The sequence below is a fragment of the Somniosus microcephalus genome, chromosome 5, assembly GCF_052327205.1.
Source record: "Somniosus microcephalus isolate GS21.2 chromosome 5, FLI_Smic_1.0, whole genome shotgun sequence".
NCBI lineage: Eukaryota > Metazoa > Chordata > Chondrichthyes > Squaliformes > Somniosidae > Somniosus > Somniosus microcephalus.
The window spans coordinates 23,131,036-23,150,493 of record NC_140991.1 but is presented as its reverse complement, the minus strand read 5'-3'; the positions used below and the strand labels follow the sequence as shown (position 1 = coordinate 23,150,493).

Sequence of the window (19,458 nt, the reverse complement as noted above, 5' to 3'; positions counted from 1 at the left end):
CCAAAGGCACGCTGCTGAAATCTACTTACTGGGCTGAGAGGTGTCAGACGAGCAGACGGACTCGTTTCCGTGTACATCAGCATCTGGGCACTGGCTGCAGAGGTTACACCATGCAGTTTGCACAATGTGAATCCAATGCCAAATCACTATTTTCTGCAGTTCTGGCAAGTAAAGGCACCATTTTCAATTATGCTATGAATTTTGACACTGGATTTGTTCATTCTCGGGATGTGGGCATCGCTGGCAGGGCCAGCAGTTATTGCCCATCTCTCGTACAGCTGAGTGTCTCGCTAGGCCACTTCAGAGGGCAGTTAGGAGTCAACCACGTTGGAGTGGGTCTGGAGTCACATATAGGCCAGACCGGGTAAGGACGGCAGGTTTCCTTCCCTAAAGGACATTAGTGAACCAGCTGGGTTTTTACGACAATCTGACAGCTTCATGGTCACTGATAATCAGCTTTTTATTTTCAGATGTTTTAAATGGAACTCAAATTCTCTAACTACCATGGTGGGATTTGAACTCGTGCTCACTGGATTATTAGTCTCGGCCTTTGGATTACTAGTCCCATACCCATGAATGACAACTCCAGCATGAATTCAGCACAACACAAGCCTTCTATGGCAGCACGGTGGCATAGTGGTTAGCACTGTTGCCTCACAGCGCCAGGGACCCGGGTTCAAATCCGGCCTCGGGTGACTGTGTGGAGTTTGCACATTCTCCCCGTGTTTGCGTGGGTTTCCTCCGGGTGCTCCGGTTTCCTCCCACAGTCCAAAGATGTGCGGGTTAGGTTGATTGGCCATGATAAAAAATTGGCCCTTAGTGTTAGGGGGGGATTAAATACGTGGGGTTACAGGGATAGGGCTTGGGTGGGATGGCTGTCGGTGTAGGGACCGGGTGCTAGGGTTTGGATGATCAGCCATGATCTCGTTGAATGGCGGAGCAGGCTCGAAGGGCCGAATGGCCTACTCCTGCTCCTAGTTTCTATGTTTCTAATGTGTACAAGTCTCTGCCTCTTTGATGGGTTCCACAATACAAAATTGGAACACACAATCATTGAATCTTACAGCACACAAACAGGCTATTCGTCCCATCAAATCTGCTGGGTTTTTTCTCCACGAGCCATGTACTCTGATCCAGTCTCCTGCTTGCTCCCCGCAGCCCATTAATATTCTTCTTTCTCAAACAATGATTTGAAGAATTCATTATGGACTCTGCTTCACCTGCAGTTCGTGGTGTATGGTGCCACATTCTGTGTAAAGATTGTTTTCTAAACTCCCCGTTAATTCTTTTTGTGATTATCTTAAATTTATGCCCTCTCATTACCATCTTGCCAACTAGTGGAAACAACCTATCGCTATTTACCTGATCATAATCCTTCATGATCTTGAAGACCTCCATCAGGTTGCCCCTTAACCTGAACTCTAGTGAAAAAAGCCACAACTTCTCAAATCTTTATTCATAACTGCAACCCCTCATGCACTGCTACATTCTCGTCAGCCTACACTGCACCTGTTCCATCCTTCCTCCAATGGGCTAAAACTGGACAAAATTCTCCAACAGCAACCTAACAAGTTCCGCCGTAGCTCTTTGTTTTTGTATTTGATGCCCCTCAATACAAAACCAAGAATTCCATTTTCTAATGGCCTTTCCTACTTGCGTTTGGCACATTTAACAAACTGTGTCTGCAAACCAAGGTCCCCCTGCTCCTCCACTCCATTTAAAATCTTTGATTGCTGTGATTATCTTTCTGCCGAGGTGTGATAAATGGCAGTTGGAAAGATTAGCTGTAAACATCGGACATTATTCTCTGACTATATAAGCTGTGTCTTTATGCATTTCTCCACTTCACCTGACGAAGGAGCAGCGCTCCGAAAGCTTGTGATTTCAAATAAAGCTGTTGGACTATAACCTGGTGTTGTGTGACTTCTTACATTTGTCCACCCCAGTCCAACACCGGCATCTCCACACCATTTAAAATCTTACCATTTATGGTGCATTTTTTTCCCTTATACTTACTTCCATAAAAACATAGGAGCAGTATTCAGCCATTCAGCCCCTCAAGCCTTTTCCGCCATTCAATTAGACAATGGCTAATCTGTATCTTAGCTCCATCGACTCGCCTTGATTCTGTAATCCTTATTACCCTTGCCTAACAAAAATATATCAATTTCAACTTTTGAAATTTTCAATTAACCCCAGCCTCAACAGCTTTTTTTTTTGGGGGGGGGGGGGGGGGGGGGGGGGGGGAAAAGAGTGTTCCAGATTTCCACTCCCCTTTGTGCGAAGAAGTGCTTCCTGACATCACCCCTGAACGGCCTACCTCTAATTTTAAGATTATGTCTGCTTGTCCTGGACTTCCTCCACCAGAGAAAACAGTTTCTCTGCACCTACCCTATCGAATCCTCGTAACATTTTAAACACCTCGATCATATCGCCCCACAATCCATCACACTCCTGACGTGTGCCTTGTAGAGGGTGGAAAGGCTTTGTTCATGTTAAATTAAGTTTCTGGTCAATGGTGACGCCCCAGGATGCTAATGTTGGGGGATTTGGCGATGGCAATGCCGTTGAATGTCAAGGGGCGGTGGTTAGACGCTCTCTTGTTAGAGATAGTCATTGCCTGGCACTTGTGTGGCGTGAATGTTACTTGCCACTTATCAGCCCAAGCATCGTCCAGGTCTTGCTACATGCGGGCATAGACTACTTCATTATCTGAGGAGTTGCGAATGGCACTGAACATCCCCTTATAATGGAGGGATGGTCATTGATGAAGCAGCTGAAAATGGTTGGGCCGAGGACACTGCCTGAGGAACACCTGCAGCAATGTCCTGGGGCTGAGTGGATTGGCCTCCAACAACCACCACCATCTTCCTTTGTGCTAGGTATGATTCCAGCCAGTGGAGAGATTTTCCCTTTTTCCATTGACTTCCAATTATACTAGGGCTCGATGTCAAGGGCAGTCACTCTCACCTCACCTCTGGAATTCAGCTCTTTTGTCCATGTTTGGACCAAGGCTGTAATGAGGTCTGGAGCCAAATGGTCCTGCCGGAACTCAAACTGAGCATCAGTGAGCAGGTTATTGATGAGTAAGTGCTGCTTGATAGCACTGTCGACAACACCTTCCATCACTTTATGATGATCGAGAGTAGACTGATGAGGCGGAAATTGGCTGAATTGGATTTGTCCTGCTTTTTGTGGACAGGACATACCCGGGCAGTTTTCCACATTGTCAGGCAGCTGTACTGGAACAGCTTGGCTAGAGGCGCGGCTAGTTCTGGAGTACAAGTCTTCAACACAACAGCCAGGATATCGTCGGGGCCCTTAGCCTTTGCTGTATCCAGTGCGCTCAGCCGTTTCTTGATATCACATGGGGTGAATCGAATTGGTTGAAGACTGGCTTCTGTGATGGTGGGGGCCTCAGGAGGTGCGATGCCCAAACCTGAAGGCAGTACTCCAGATGAGGTCTTACCTAGGCTATGTACAACTAAAGCATAACTTCCTCCCATTTCGAATCCAAATTGGTCCCTTCTGTCATAGAGACAAGGCTGCATACAGTATTCTAGTTTCAGTCTGACCAGGACACTATATAGCTTCAGAATGACTTCTGAGGATTTACACACAAAATATAGGCGTTTTAAAACACTTTTTCAAATCACCATTCATTTCTGTCATTGGTAACAATAAAGTGGCTCTCTAAGAGGAAAGCACATTAATTAACAAGCACCCGTTATTAAAATGGTCAAGCGCGCCACTGCAGTTATGACAGTGGGTAAATTAAAAATCAACGTCATTAATAAGGGTCATTTGAAAACAAGTTACCTATGGCTTCTATAGCTTCTGTAAGAGCTGCTATGACTCGAGTGATCTCTGCTGTGCCTTCGCCTGCGTCGACTTCTGCTGTAACTCCGTGACCTAGAATGAATCATAACACAGCATGAATGGTTTCAAGTAACATGACATGGAATATTTTCAGCCACTTTAAGGTTTTATATTTCTGCAGTCTTAGCTGCGTATTTGGTAGCAAAACTGCTTGCTACAAAACATAAAACAGAGAGTAGGGGTTAAGGATAGCTACTCAGACTGGCAAAAGGTGGGAAGTGGTGCTCCACAGGGATCGGTGCTGGGACCACTGTTGTTCACAACTTACATCAACGATTAGGACGCAGGAATCAGAAGAACAATTTCACAATTTGCAAGCAACATCAAATTGGGGGTATAGTTAATACTGAGCAAGAATACATAAAAATACAAGATGACATTAATAAACTTACAGAATGGATGTGTAATTGACAAATTAATTCCAATACAGGTATAGGTAAGTGTGAGGTGGTGCAATTTTGGAAGGAAGAATAAGGAGGCCTCATACTGCTTGAATGATGAGTCTAAATGGGGTCGAGGAGCAGAGCCATCTGGGGGTACACATTCACAAATCACAAAGTAGTGACAGATTAGTAAGGCCATAAAAAAAGCAAACAAAGCATTGGAGTTTATTTCTAGAGGAATAGAATTGAAAAGTAGAGAAGTTATGTTAAACTTGTATAGAACCTTGGTTACACCACACTTGGGAGCACTGTGCACAGTTCTGGTCTCCATATTATGAAAAAGACAGAGGCTTGAAGGTGCGATAAGATTCACAAGGACCAGAACAGAGAGCATATCAGGAAAGGCCAAACAGGCTGGAGCTAACTTCGCTAGAAAAAAGGCGAGGGCTGACCTTATAGAGGTCTTTAAGATCATGAAAGGATTTCATAGGGTAGACATGGAGAAAAAGTTTCCATTTGTGGGGAGTCCAAAACTAGAGGTCATAAATATAAGATAGTCACTAATAATTCCAAAGAGTGCTAATAATGTGGAACTAGCTACCACAAGTAGCTGAGGTGAATAGCATAGATGCTTTTAAGGAGAAGCTAGATAAACACATGAGGGAGAAAGGAATAAAAGGATATGCTGATAGGGTTAGTTGAATTGGGGTGGGAGGAGGCTTGTGTGGAGCGTAAACGGCGGCATAGACTAGTTGGGCCGACTGGCCTGTTTCTGTGCTGCAGACTCAATGTAAGTGTATCATTAGTTTTGTGATGGATACCCACCGTGCAATGACCTCGAGGTTATGCAAACACCGTGTTAAGCTTTAAGCATCAACGATTCAGCAGCAGACTTCAATTAAGGAAGGTAAAGTGCTGAAAACCGCTCAAAACTATTGCACCCTCACTTTTCATTGCAGGTTGGATTTTGATGTCCCGTCTCCCTATATAATTTAACCGATTTTGGGATTTTACGGATTAACAATTCTTCGACCCTGGAGTAGTCGGGAAGGCCAATGCTGGATTTACAGTGGAGATGGAGAGAAATTGAGAGCGCTGGAAATGCACAATAGGTCAGTCAGCGTTGTCAGAAGTTAACAAGGGGCTGGGGGGGGGGGGGGGGGGGGTGCGGAGAGGGTCTCCCCCAAAATGCTACCCCTTTCTCTTGTAGGTGCTGGCTGACTAGCCGTATAGTTCCAACCTTTTCGGTTTTCCTTTCAGTAATTTACGGTAGTGGTGCAGATACTCGAGCAAATTATTGGTACGGTTCTCATCTCCAGGAAGCTGAATGACTAAACACAATCCAATGGTATGTCTCGGGAGCAGTTTAGAACCACAGTGTTCGCGTGTATGTACTCGGCAATATTTAATGGTAGGGAGGTTTAAAAATAAAGTCAGCACATTAGAGATAGTTTCCCCTCCGGTAGATGCCAGAGTCCTGTAGACAACTGTGACTGAGCAATCTGCAGGGCACAGTCAAGATACCAAGTCTCAAGAATTGGGGTTACCAGTAACAGCGATGAATTTGAGTTTCCTTTCACTGGAATAGGGGGTCGTTTGAAATAACTTAATAAAAGGTTCGCAAAATTATGAAGGGGATCGATAAGACGAGCAGGAAGACGGATTAGAGGGCAGTTGAGGACAATGTTTTTCACCCAGAGGGCGGTGGGAGTCTGGAACTCACTGCCTGAAAGGGTGGTAGAGGCAGAAACCCTCATCGCATTTAAAAAGTACTTGGATATGCACTTGAAGTGCCGCAACCTACAAGGCTACGGCCCAAGAGCTGGAAAGTGGGATTAGGCTGGATAGCTCTTTTTCGGCCGGCACAGCCACGATGGGCTGAATGGTCTCCTTCTGTGCTGTAAACTTCTATGATTCCATTTGTACACTGTGTTACCGCATCTCTCCGAAATATCCCAATACCTTAAGGAAAATTACAACACCAATGTGCTTCCTAGTGGTAGAGATCACCAGAGAAGGGAGGAGGTGCTATTATTGAAAATGAACTACATAATCTGTTTACTGCAAATAAAAAACCATGAATAAAAATGACAATCTTTGACATTTAAATACAGCCCGATGTCTGCACGGTCTATACCCACCTGTAAGAAGAGCTGTAACTTCTTGACCGACTCCTTGATCTACTACTTGACTGAGATCTTGTTCGGGAATGCGTTCGGTCTCTTGAACTCGATCTGTAATGGCCACGCGAAGTACTTCGAGTGCGAGACCTGCTATTGCTATCTCTGGACGGAGAGTCTTCTTCACTCGAGGTTTCTTGGTTTCTCTGCCTTTGGTTCAACCGTGCTGTCCGCCGAACTTCGTCAAAGAGAGAGCCCGGCTTGACTTTATTTTTGCTTTTAATTTCTATTTTCAGTCCCTGGGGTTTGTTATCGGATTCGGCAGCCTCTACTTTGACCTCCATATTAACTACAGGGCTGGCTGTTGGTACACTCGGCAATACTTTTAAAGGTTTCCACTTGTTACTATCTGTTAGTTCATTTTCTGCCTTCGTAACACTTTCTGTTGCACTCCCATTGATGTCGGATGGTTGGACCGTCTCTGCTCCATTTTTCTCATTCTTATTCTGTTCAGCTTTCTCTGCTGAGGCGCCACTTTCTAATTTGATTCCTTTGGACTCTCCAGTTTCAGAAACAGACGCTTCTTTTTCACTGCCTTTCTGCTTTGCGGAGACGGAAATGCACCTCTCCGGGGTGGAGCTCCTAGCGTTTTGGTGCGGGGGCTTGGATTTTTCTGCCACTCCTGGTGATTTTGCTACCGCAGCTTCAGCCTTTGTCGAATCGGTCTTCTTCTGTTTTGGCAGGGATTCCGCTTCATGTTTGAGACCCGAGGCACTCGTCGGTGATTCACGCGGTTCTGCGTTCTCTTTGGCTGGGTGGCTGACCTTTACTGAAGCAGCGCAATTTACTGCACTGCTTTCAGCATCATTCCTTCCCACACTGGGTGGTGCATTCCTGATCTTAGATTTACCATCGCTTGCACCAGGCCCGTCAGCTTTCGTCTCCTCTTCCTCCTCTTCCCCAAACTCCAGAGGAGGCTGCCAATGGAATTTCTCCTTTGTTTTTGGCACCTTTTTGACCTTTTTCTTTTCACTTTTCTTTTTGAACTTGGTATTCTTGGATTTTGACTTTTTCTTACTTTTAAGTTTGTGTTTCACCACCTTCTTTCGCTTCTTCTCGTTCTCGCTTGCTGAACCTGAAGAGCTGCTGGAAACAGAGGACTTTCTGGCTGGCGGCTGTCTGCCGCCCACTTCGGAGCTGGACGATGCAGAAGACTTGGCGCTGCACACCTCAGGTCTCCAGTTCGCTCCTCTACTCGTTGTCTTCTCATCAGTCTCACCGACATCAGGTTTCTGTACCACTTCTCCCTCCTCTGAGGTGGACCCAGACTGTACTTTACTGCTTTTACTTTGTTCCGTTTCAGACTCTGTCTCAGATTTCAACCTTGCTTTCTTGTGAACTTTCTTTGTAGTTTCCTCGTCTTTACTGCAAGACCTCGAGGAGGATTTCCTTTCAGAATATTTGTTCCTTGCAGATTTCTTCCTTGCAGATTTCTTCCTTGGCCGTTGTACGTAATCATTGGATGAGCTGGACTTCACATGTGAATGTTCCTTGGTAGAACCTTTGCTGGAACGGTCACATTTTCCCTCCGCTTTTTTGCTACTGTGGCTTTTTTTGAGAGATTCGGACTGAGAGTTTGACACATCATGTCTCTTTGATTCGGTTTTTTCCTTTTCTCTCTTGTACTCATCCGAGTCACTCTTGCTGGAACAGTGCGAAGATGACACACTGTGCTCCATGCTTTCGTATTTCTTTCCAGTGTCACGTTCTTTGTTTGCATGATTGGCTGCAGAGATTGCTTGCTGATCTTTATTGTGTTTATTTGAATCAGAATTCTTCTTTCGAATTTTTCCGTACTTCTCTTCACTGCTAGCTACACACACTTCTTCAGATTCATATGAATGACTGGATGATTTGGAGTAGGAGGATTCATGGTAGGGGGATTTAGTTGGCGACCGCGACCTTGAACTAGACCGACTCCTTGACCTGGAATAGGACCGACTCCTTGACCTGGAACTGAACCCTCTACTCCTTGAACTCTTCTGATAACCTGAGGTTGAACTTCGATCACTTTCATGGTCAAAGTTGTAATGCCTTCTAGTATCTGAATTTCGGTGGTGCTTTCGTAAAGATGGAGACTGGTCATCCTCCCTAGAACATTTTGAATCTCTACTGCTCAATGTAGGTGTTGTTTCACTTAGTTTTGCCTGGGCTTCCTGGATCCGAACGTAAGAAGGCTTCCAAGGCTTCTGGCCTGGTCTCCACCTTGAAGGTGGAGGACTCTCACTTAAAGGAACTGCAGGAACAGGTTCGACTGTAGCAGTGTGTGTTACCATTTTTTCATTTTCCTTTGCAGGTACCCTAGAAGTATCGAGTTTCTTTTGGTTTAGATTTTCAAAGTGTGTTCTGGTACTTCTCCTCCTTTCATGCTTGGATTTGGAACTAGATCTAGATGTGGATCTACTTCTTAATGATATAGAGCTTGAACTACACCTGGATCTGGACCTGGACCTGGACCTGGACTTGGATCTGGACCTGGACCTGGACTTGGATCTGGACCTGGACCTAGACCTAGACCTGGATCTGGATCTGGATCTGGACCTAGACCTGGATCTGGATCTGGACCTTTCTTTGGATCGAGACCTAGATTTTGATCTTGAATAGGACCGAGAGGCTGTACTGGCTGAAAAAGATTGATGACTAGAAGACCCAGACCACACTTTTTCTGATGAGTGTCTTGAAGAAGCGGACGATGGAGATTTCTTTTCACGCTCAAGAGAAAACTTTGTCTTCAAGCTTGATGAGGGCGCAGATTCTGGAGGTTCAGAGATCTCCTTTGTTTTATGTTTGTGGACTTTATGCCTTCTGGAATGCTTCTGTTTCTTGGATTTTTTCTTAGCTTTGATTTTTCTCCTCTCCTTTTTAGGTCTCTTATAGCGGTTGGATTTCCGCCTGCTGCGATCGTCTGAGTAATATCCATCATGTGACCAGGACCGTGACCATGGCGAAGCAGATCTGTCGCTCCACCGATGTGACTCTGACTTCAATCTGCAGATTGGTAGAAATAAAGCTCAATTGGTGGTAGAGTAGGCAATCTAGAGTCAACACTGAATTAAAGAAAGATAAAATTCCACCCCCTTATTAGCTATTTCTAAGCACAGAACATTTTTACTCAGCAAAGTGACATTCCCTGGCAAACACCAATAAATGGTTGCCTACCCAGAATGCATGTTTCCAATTTCCCCTCATCTGTGTTTTGTGATTTTAGGTGTAACGCATTTCCTTTTCGAGTGCCTTATATGGGATTTACTTATTCTGAACTCAAATCAGACATGTGCAGTTTATAATTCCACAAATTCAGTGTGATCAAATTAAAAGTTGGCACAATCCTATTTTAAGAACACAAGAAATAGGAGCAGGTGTAGGCAATAGCCCCTTGAGCCTGCTCCGCCATTCAGTAAGATCATGGGTGATCTACTACCGCAGCTCCACTTTCCCACCCTATCCCCATATTACACTATTTCCTTAGTGTTTTGCCTAGTTCAGCTCGCTAAACAAAATCTTAGAATGTAATGAAGTTACATTATATGCATAAAGGTTACATATCAGAAGCATGTGCACTGTAACAAAGCAGAATACTACAAAGTATGCAACAGGCAGATGACAGATTCAGTATCAGCTGTGGCTCAGTGGGTACCACTCTCGCCTCGGAGTCAGAAGGTTGTGGGTTCAAGTCCCACCCCAGAGACCTGAGCACAAAAATCTAGGCTGACACTCCAGTGTAGTGCTGAGGGAGTGCTGTTGTGTCGGAGGTGCCGTCTTTCAAATGAGACGTTAAATCGAGGCCCCGTCTGCCCCCTCAGGTGGATGTAAAAGATCCTATGGCACTATTTCAAAGAAGAGTAGGGGAATTCTCCCTGGTGTCCTGACCAATATTTATCCCTCAACCAACATCACTGAAAAAACAGATTACAGGAAACGTTTTTTTTATCCGGCACCAATGGGACTGGCGTGGTGCCGGTTGATCAAAAAGTCTGGATTACAGAGAGGTATACTTACTAAGGTACGAGAGCCCCGTACACGGCCACAGATCCCGGCGTCCCTGTTGCATGGCAACAGGTGCAGGAACCCCGGTTACACGGCCACAGATCCAGGCGTCCCTGTTGCATGGCAACAGGTGCAGGAACCCCGGTTACAGATCCAGGAACCCCGGTTACACGGCCACTAATATGAAGTAAAACTTACCGGAACCTACTCCTGAATTTTGCCGGTTAAGAGAGATTTCCGGTTATTTAGGTGCCGGTAAAAAGAGAGTTTCCTGTATCTGGTCATTATCACATTGCTGTTTGTGGGAGCTTGCTGTGCGCAAATTGGCTGCCGCGTTTCCTGCATTTCAACAATGACTACACTCCAAAAGTACTTCATTGGCTGTGAAGCGCTTTGGGACGACCTGAGGTCGTGAAAGGTGCTATAGAAATGCAAGTCTTTCTTTGTAACTTGACTGATGAATACTACTCTGAATTATGGGTCCGCAGAAACATGAGTGCACTCGACATACAAAAGCAAAATACTGCGGGTGCTGGAAATCAAACAAAAACAGAAAATGCTGGAAATACTCAGCAGGTCAGGCAGCATCTGTGGAGAAATGTTGATGTTTCTCTCTCCACTGATGCTGCATGACCTGCTGAGTATTTCCAGCATTTTCGGTTTTTAGTGCACTCGACGTGTTGGGTTATATGCAAAACTTGTTCTTTTAAGTCCCATCTTATAGAATTCATACTTGTCTCCTTTAGTCCATTTCTCTAAGCTGGCAGCTCGGTACGTTCTAACTCGCTGCATTTCTTCCTTCCAGTGAGGTGGCGTTTCACTGCTTTCCTCGTCCAGTTCTGATTCCGAGTGTGATCTAGATTTTGAAGGCGTGCGATAGCGCTAACCCAGAAAGAGGAAAAAAGGTACAAAAAAAGTAATGAAATGCAATTTCTCAACCCTTTGTGGTCTAGAAGGACAATTCTGCACTTTAGAATTTGAACCCCTCTCCCCTCTTTAGTTCCTTGATCTGCCATTCCGCTCGACAGATTGGGTCCACTATACAGAACACACAGAAAGTTCTAGCAGAGCACATTCCCTAATTTCCTTTCTTTTCTTTGAAGAACTCAACACATACTGGCGCACAGATGCAGGCAATCCTGCCATACCTCATGTAAGCAAACTTAGCTGTGTGAGCCCAGTTGAGTATTAGCAGGCTATTCCATTGTTGAGAGGTGGGATGTGGGGCAAGGCAATACTGTTTTTGTCCTTGACCAATGACCACAGAAGGGCCATTCACAACATAAGTCAGAACCTTGGCTGATTCTCCCCCATCTCCAGATCAAGACCATCTGCAGCTCCCCTGCTACCATGCCAGCTGAGGCCAGCTAAATTCAGCATAGACTGAAGATCGAGCCCGAGGCCTTCTTGGCCTGCAGGGCTCAGTATGACACCAGATGGTGCATTATGCGGCTAGTCCTCTGGTGCTGCATCCAAGGGTGCATTCTTCACATCTGAATTTAGACAGTGAGTGTCATCCAACTATTCTACTCTGGGGTCATCAGACATCCAATCCATGCTTTGTACATTTTTGGTCAGCTGGGGTATCTGACACAGGCAGGAACCCATCAACTTAAGAATCACCTGACTAAACCACTGAAAATTCCTCTTAAGTAGCATTTCCACTTGCCTGATATAGAGTGCACCCTTTCAGCCCACATGGACACACCACAGTTATCTAAGTCCAGAGAAATTAGGTACATAGGTTGGCAAGAGCCAAGCCTCAGGGATGCGTGTGGTGGTAGTGCTGAAGTTTAACTGGCTAAAACCACGTAGCTTACCAGAACAAGACACTACTAAGCTTCCTAGCATTAGCTTGTCGGGGTACCTGGTGCCAAGTGGGAAGAATCCCAGCCCCAGTGATGGGTCAACCCCACCGGGTTCCATCCTGACTTGGAAATATATCGCTGTTCGTTCATTGCCGCTGGGTCAAAATCCTGGAACTCCTTCCCTAACAGCACTGTGGGAGTACCTTCACCACAAGGACTGCAGCGGTTCAAGAAGGCAGCTCACCACCACCTTCTCAAGGGTAGTTAGGGATGGGCAATAAATGCTGGTCTTGCCAGTGACACCCACATCCCAGGAACAAATTTAAAAAAATCAGCCAGGCTGGCTAGTCGATCACCAACAGTGCTCGGGAGTACCCTCTGGAACTGCCGAGCTCAGTTATTGGAATATAGATTCTGCCACAGAGGTTCAACTTTATTTCAATCTGCCATTGTTAGGTATGTTAAGTTTGAAGCCAACTCAAGCCAAAGAGACCCTGCTTGCCTCCTCCTCAAGGAGGATAGTCAGTCATCCAGTAATGGGACATACACTTACAATTTCCAATAGAAGTCACTGATGGCTCAGTACCACATCACACTCAGCCATCAGCTCCAGTCAATATTGCCTGAAAGAAGTATGAATAATACATGGTTTCCTTTTGAGTCTGCCTACTCAATGGTGAAGTATTTCCAGACAGCAAAACATCATTTGGAATACAATAAAGGTCAGCAATCTGTGTGAGGGGGCAAACATTTAACTTTTCCCTCCAATATCGCACTCAATGATGAATTTAAGGACCTTCATTTGTACAAGCATAAAATGAGTTCCATTTAAAAAAAAAAGTGAAATCTAGGTGAAGAACCCAAAGCCCAAATAGGAAGGCACCACCAATAACTGAAAGAGTTAAGAGATGAGATGGATGATGAAGTAGGGGTTAAGGTGATATTAAGCACAAAACCTTTTAGATTGTGGGGGGGGGGGGGGGGGGGGGGGGAAGAGCAGACCCAGAAGCAAGTTTGGAGATGGCGGGAAAGAATGAGTTGACGTGGGAACAGGAGACGGTGTTTACCAACAGAGAGGATGCAGGGAGGAGGTCGAGCAACAGCATTTTTGGAGTTTAAAAGATGAGGAAAAAGTTCAGAAAAAGCAATTAAGGCGAGCCAAAAGCATGAGAAGAGGAAAGAGTGACAGGCAGATAAAAGTGAACGTGTACCATTGTGCCTCTGCCTTTAATTTTACGTCCGGATTTTGACACCACTGGTTTCTGCTCAGTAACAGTTGAAGGTGCCTCCTGAAGTTTTCTGCAAGGGAGGAAAAATAGAGCGCTGAAATTTGAATCTAAAATGATAAAAATTAAATGAAAAATATCTACACCATGCAATTCCACATACTTCACAAATATAAATGATTAACAAGTCACGTTTCACCCACAGGTACTTTCTGAGCCTTTAATAAACAGTTCCCAGGCATTGTATCTTTTGTTATTCAAGCATGGAGAGGATGCCAGTAGCTCTGGGAAAAAATGTTCTCTTTTACCGCTGAACTATTTTGTCACATAAAAAAGATCTAAATACCCTGTTATTTTTAGCAAGCCCGAAGTAAACTCTTCACCCAGCCCGCACCATCCTTCTCAATAATAAAGAATGATCCTGCATTTATATAGCACCTGTCATTTTTTCAGGACATCCCTAGCCTTTCCACATTCAAATTCACTTTTTTTTTTTGAAGTGAAGTCCCTACTGTTATGTAGGAGAATGTGGCAGTCAATTTGCACACAGCAAGGTCTCACAAACCACAAATGAACAGTCAATCTGTTGTTGGTTAGATTGGTTGGGTGGGCGGGGGGGGGGGGGGGAGGCTGTAAAGAGGAATATTGGCCAGGACACCAGGCGTCATTGATCCTCTTTTGAAAAGCGCCAGTGGATCTTTAACATCCATCTGAACAGGTAGATGAACAGTCGCTAAATTGGCCAGAAGATGGCTGGTGTGGGAAATGGGTAAATACTACACTGGTGCAATAATGCGGGTGAAGGGGAGGAGGGGCCTGAGGCATATTGTTCAGGCAGGGTAAAGGGAGCTTTGCTCTGCATCTAGCCATTCTACACCAAACTAGGGGGTGCTTGATGGCGACACTGGAGAGCCTAGGGTAGAGTGTTCTTTTCCCTCAGTGATGTATAGAAAAATTCTCAAAAGAAAAACGTCATCAGCCTATTCAAGACAGAGAAGTCATTAGCTTCAGCTAATGATGTAGAAGGCAGAAGAAAAGGCTACAAAAGTAATTGAGAGAAATAAACCAAAGTACAAGAAAGTTACAATGGCACGAGGAGTGTTTATTGGCACAGATTAGGTATGATTATTGTACGGTTCCCTCTAAAGTCTCTTGTGATCGTCAACATTCCATGGTTGCAGGAGGGAATGTTGGAGATCACAAGAAACTTTAGAGGGAATCGTACAATAAACATACCTAATCTGTGCCAATAAAGCAACCATTAATATGAACACGAATTATCCAAAATACTGCATAGACAGAATTCGAACTATTGTGCCAATGCTCTCTTCGCTTTAGTGCCAGTCCAGCATTGAAAGCAACGCAAATTCATGCATTAAAAATCACCCTCGATCCTAAAAGTTTTATATAAACAGATTATAGATACGCATACAGCTATAGATCAATATAGATCGATGTCAGTTTATTCCATCTCACTGATTAGTTGTATGCACAAGTTAAAATGGAATGATTTCCCTGGATGGGAAAGTCTTAAGAATGTTTCCAACTAATAAATTAAATGAAGACAAATCCTACGCCTAAAAACTATTCACTAATTACAACTTAATTTTCTAATTGCTTTGAATGTTGGGTTAGCAGATACTGATGTGGAGTAATACCACATTTTACTTGTTAATAATAATAATTTAAAAAGTAACGGCAACATTTAAAGCAGTTACTCACGGTTCAGTATCTGGTTTTGGCAAATCTCGCCTGAGCAAAAATCTGTTCTCTGGTACCGGAGGAATCTCTTCGGGCCTTACTGATAGTTTCTGTCGCTTTGGGTTTGATTCTCTGTCTTTATCATCCTCCTCGCCCACACCATTGTGGCTGCTGGAGGAAGAAAAGCAGACTGAAGCTCACTGAACACCGAAGAGTTAGCAGTAAATGTGTGCGTACAAGCACCTTTAAATACATCCTAGAAGCCATTTAAAAAGCAGTAAATAAAATAAACAGCTACCAAAGTGGTGCGCTCTTTGAAGTTATGATTCCCCATAGCACTTAATCTATGACTGTATCGACAAATGCATGTTTCTTTAAGCAAACCGGCTGTTAAAAGAAAATCCACAGGCAACTCCTAATGGGATAAGATGGGTCTTCTCGATTAAGAATAGTTCATATGTAGCACTTGAATGGAAAAAACAAAAGGCAACAAATTACTGTTGTCTCTTTTTATGATCAAACTCTCTTCTCTCCTCCCTCCAGAATAACAATGGTCACTGTGCTTCAAAAGTAACTCATGGTGTGGAGAGCTGTGACACAGTTTGCCATGATAAGGTGCTAAGTAAAGAAGGGTAGCAGGGATAAACCAGGGAATTACAGGCCAGTGAGCCTAACATCTGTGGTAGGGAAATTATTGGAAAAAATTCTGAGGGACAGAATTAGTCTCCACTTGGAGAGGCAAGGATTAATCGGGGATAGTCAGCATGGCTTTGTCAAGGGTAAATCATGTCTGACCAATCTGATTGAATTTTTCGAGGGGGTGACTAGCTGTGTAGATGAGGGAAATGCTGTGGATGTGGTTTACATGGACTTCAGTAAAGCTTTTGACAAAGTCCCGCATAGGAGACTGGTCAAGAAGGTAAGAGCCCATGGGATCCAGGGGGCCTTGGCGCGTTGGATCCTAAACTGGCTGAGTGGCAGGAGGCAGAGGGTGATGGTCGAAGGTTGCTTTTGTGACTGGAAGCCTGTGTCCAGTGGGGTACCTCAGGGATCGGTGCTGGGTCCCTTGCTGTTTGTGATCTACATTAACGATTTGGATGAGAATGTAAAGGGTATGATCAGTAAGTTCGCGGATGACACGAAAATTGGTGGGGTGGTAAATTGCGAGGAGGAAAGTCTCAGGCTACAGGACGATATTAACGGGTTGGTCAGATGGGCGGAAAAGTGGCAAATGGAATTTAACCCGGAAAAATGCGAGGTGATGCATTTTGGACGGTCAAATAAGGCAAGGGAATACACAATGGGTGGTAGGGCCCTAGGAAGTACAGAGGGTCAGAGGGACCTTGGTGTACATGTACATAGATCCCTGAAGGCAGCAGAGCAGGTAGATAAGGTGGTTAAAAAGGCATATGGGATACTTGCCTTCATTAGCAGAGGCATAGAATATAAGAGTAGGGAGGTTATGATGGAGCTGTACAAAACGCTGGTGAGGCCACAGCTGGAGTACTGTGTGCAGTTCTGGTCGCCTCACTATAGGAAGGATGTGATTGCTCTGGAGAGGGTGCAGAGAAGATTCACCAGGATGTTACCTGGGATGGAGCGCCTTAGCTATGAAGAGAGACTCTACAGGCTGGGGTTGTTTTCCTTGGAGCAAAGGAGGCTGAGGGGGGACCTGATTGAGGTGTACAAAATGATGAGGGGCATAGATAGGGTAGATAAAGAGGAACTTTTCCCCTTAGTAGGGGGGTCAATAACAAGGGGGCACAGATTCAGGGTAAGGGGCAGGAGATTTAGGGGGGATTTGAGGAGGAACTTTTTCACCCAGAGGGTGGTTGGAAGCTGGAACTCACTGCCTGAAAGGGTGGTAGAGGCAGGAACCCTCACAACATTCAAGAAGCATTTGGATGAGCACTTGAAATGCCATTGCATACAAGGCTATGGACCAAATGCTGGAAAATGGGATTAGACTGGACAGGGATGGATGGGCGGCGCAGACACGATGGGCTGAAGGGCCTCTTTCTGTGCTGTAAAACTCTATGACTCTATGTATTTATTGGTATAGTATTATAATGCCAGACACACCTCAGCTGCTGACTGGCCACCTCTATTCCATTAGAGGGAATTGTCTGGTCTCGACCTGGCATAGTATAATATGGTATTTACAATGCAGAAACAGGCCATTCGGCCCAACAGGTCCAAGCGTGATCTAACCAAGGTTCTACACATGTTCACCATAACATCTCTGTTTTTCCAGAACATCTCCCTCATTGTCTCAGCCTGCCCCCCTCTGTCAACATCTCAGCCGAGATCTCCTGGGCGCAACACACCCAAATACTTCAGTTACATTCTGAGCAGAATTATCCTTCCATAAAGCTACTCAGAATCCCACAGCATTAATGCAGGCTTCCTAGATTAGACTAACAAAGAAAAAGAGCTTGCATTTATACAGCACCTGATCACATCTCTGAGCATCTCACAACACTTCACATAAAATAAATCACACTGAAAGTGGAGTCACTGCTTTAACAGAGCAGCCATTGGCACAAAGCAAGATCCCACAAATAGCAATGAGTTCGATAGGCAGTTAGTTGGTGCTGATTAAGGGCAGGAATGTCGACTTGGACACCGCGAGAACGCTTCTCTTCGTTTAATTGTGTTGTGGGGTTTTTAACATGCATCCGAATCACTGGAAACGACAGACAGGTTTTACATCTCATCCGAAAGATGGCACCTCTGATAATGCAGCAGTCAGTTAGTACTGCACTTCTGTGTTGGTCTACATTATTTTCTCAGGTTTTGGAGTCTTGCTTGAAGTCACTTACAACACGTAGGGCACGATCTTGCCAGCCTTGGGGAGGCGGGACAACCAGGAAAATGACAGAATTTGGGGGCGGGTGCCCAACCCCCCTCCGTGCCATCTTGCCAGGAGGCGGGTAGCCGACCCGCGCTGGGTCCTATCTCCTTGGAGGCGGGAGGGGGTTAGTGCCACTTAACTGCCTGTTAACAGGCAGATAAGAAGATTATCCCCATTTTGCCCACACAAGTGTGGGCTTCCCGAAGGCTCCGAACCCCGCCAGGGTCACCGAGGCGAGCAGTGGGTCTGTGGGGTTCGGAGGGGTAAAAAAGTGCGCTGTGAAGGTAAGTGATGAGTGCAAGTGTGGAGAGGTAAGTATGTGAGGCGAGTGGAAAGTGTTAGAAAAAGTTTACTTACCGTTGTTTCTTCCTGCAGGCTTCAAGAGTTGGGTATGCGGAGAGTCTCGCACCTCCGCGGCAGAGATGACCGATGGCCGTTGCATTCTCCAATGCAACCACCATCTAATTTCTGCAAAAGAAAGCGGTTTGATGTGGTCTTGAATTCAAGAACTCATCAAACTACAGAGAATGTCTGTGTTCGACAGCTTCACAGAGCTGTCAAAATTGACATTCTCTGTAACTGGCTTTCCCTTAATTGGCCTGCTAAGCCCGCTGGGCGGGCTTAACAAGGTCGATCAAGGGAAAATAGCATGGATTGGCCAGAAGTTGATGGAGGTGGGACTGAAACCCAACAAGTGGGGGGTCCCGTCTCCAAAAGCTCCCCATTGGCAAAATCCAGCCCGTAGTCACTCCATACAAACCACTCAAGTTATTAAGGAGGTGATACTTGGATCTTACAGTGGAACGAATCAGTGACTTTCTCACTCAATCTCCTTTTCTATTTTCATTCAAGTCTTGTTCTTCTCTTCTCTGTTTATGTTCTCCTTTATTTGGGAGAGGGAGGGAATGCAAGCAGATGAGCCACATGCTGATGAGCAGCAACTGATGCTCTTGTCATAATTGCTGCTCAGAGCTTCGAACCAACGCACGCATGGTTTCCCCTTTCCAAAGTTTAACTGTGTTACTGACAATTTGCTGTTCACATTTGCTCAAACTGCACCCCAGATGCCAACAATATATTTTCCTGTTTGCATTTCTTCAAAAAAAAGCCAACAGCATTTTGATTGGGAGTATTTATTTTACTAAGAACACCCGCACGCAAGCTTCACTGACGTGGAGTGAGAAAGTGGGGGGAAAAAAAAGACGGACAAGTGGAATAAGCTCCCACTGTGTAACTTTTCACAGTCTGAGATAGCAGGAACTTGGGAAGTGAGGTAACAAACAGCGAAGCAAGTTAGAGAAGCAAAGGAAAATAGAACCAGAACTGAATAAAAAACCAGCAGGTATAAAACACATGACTGGGAAGGGACGAGATATGTAACTGGATAGTGAGTCGTAGCACAAAGTTAAATTGAAAACATTCATATACAAACAAGTGAAA

General features: G+C 45.0%; 1 protein-coding gene across 7 annotated transcripts in view; it reads right to left on the bottom strand.

Annotated features, from left to right (window-relative positions):
* nktr (natural killer cell triggering receptor) overlaps positions 1-19,458 on the bottom strand; it is a 281,979-nt gene that overhangs the window by 25,379 nt on the left and 237,142 nt on the right. For 6 of the 7 annotated variants that reach the window (XM_085987423.1, XM_085987425.1, XM_085987427.1 and 3 more), the window contains 5 exons: positions 15,186-15,335; positions 13,449-13,536; positions 11,163-11,311; positions 6,404-9,430; positions 3,820-3,912 (listed from right to left, as the gene is read on the bottom strand). In XM_085987423.1, the coding sequence (XP_085843549.1) occupies positions 3,820-3,912; positions 6,404-9,430; positions 11,163-11,311; positions 13,449-13,536; positions 15,186-15,335 (3,507 nt within the window). The remainder of the gene's footprint in view (positions 1-3,819; positions 3,913-6,403; positions 9,431-11,162; positions 11,312-13,448; positions 13,537-15,185; positions 15,336-19,458) is intronic. The other variant, XM_085987426.1, reaches the window with a different exon arrangement.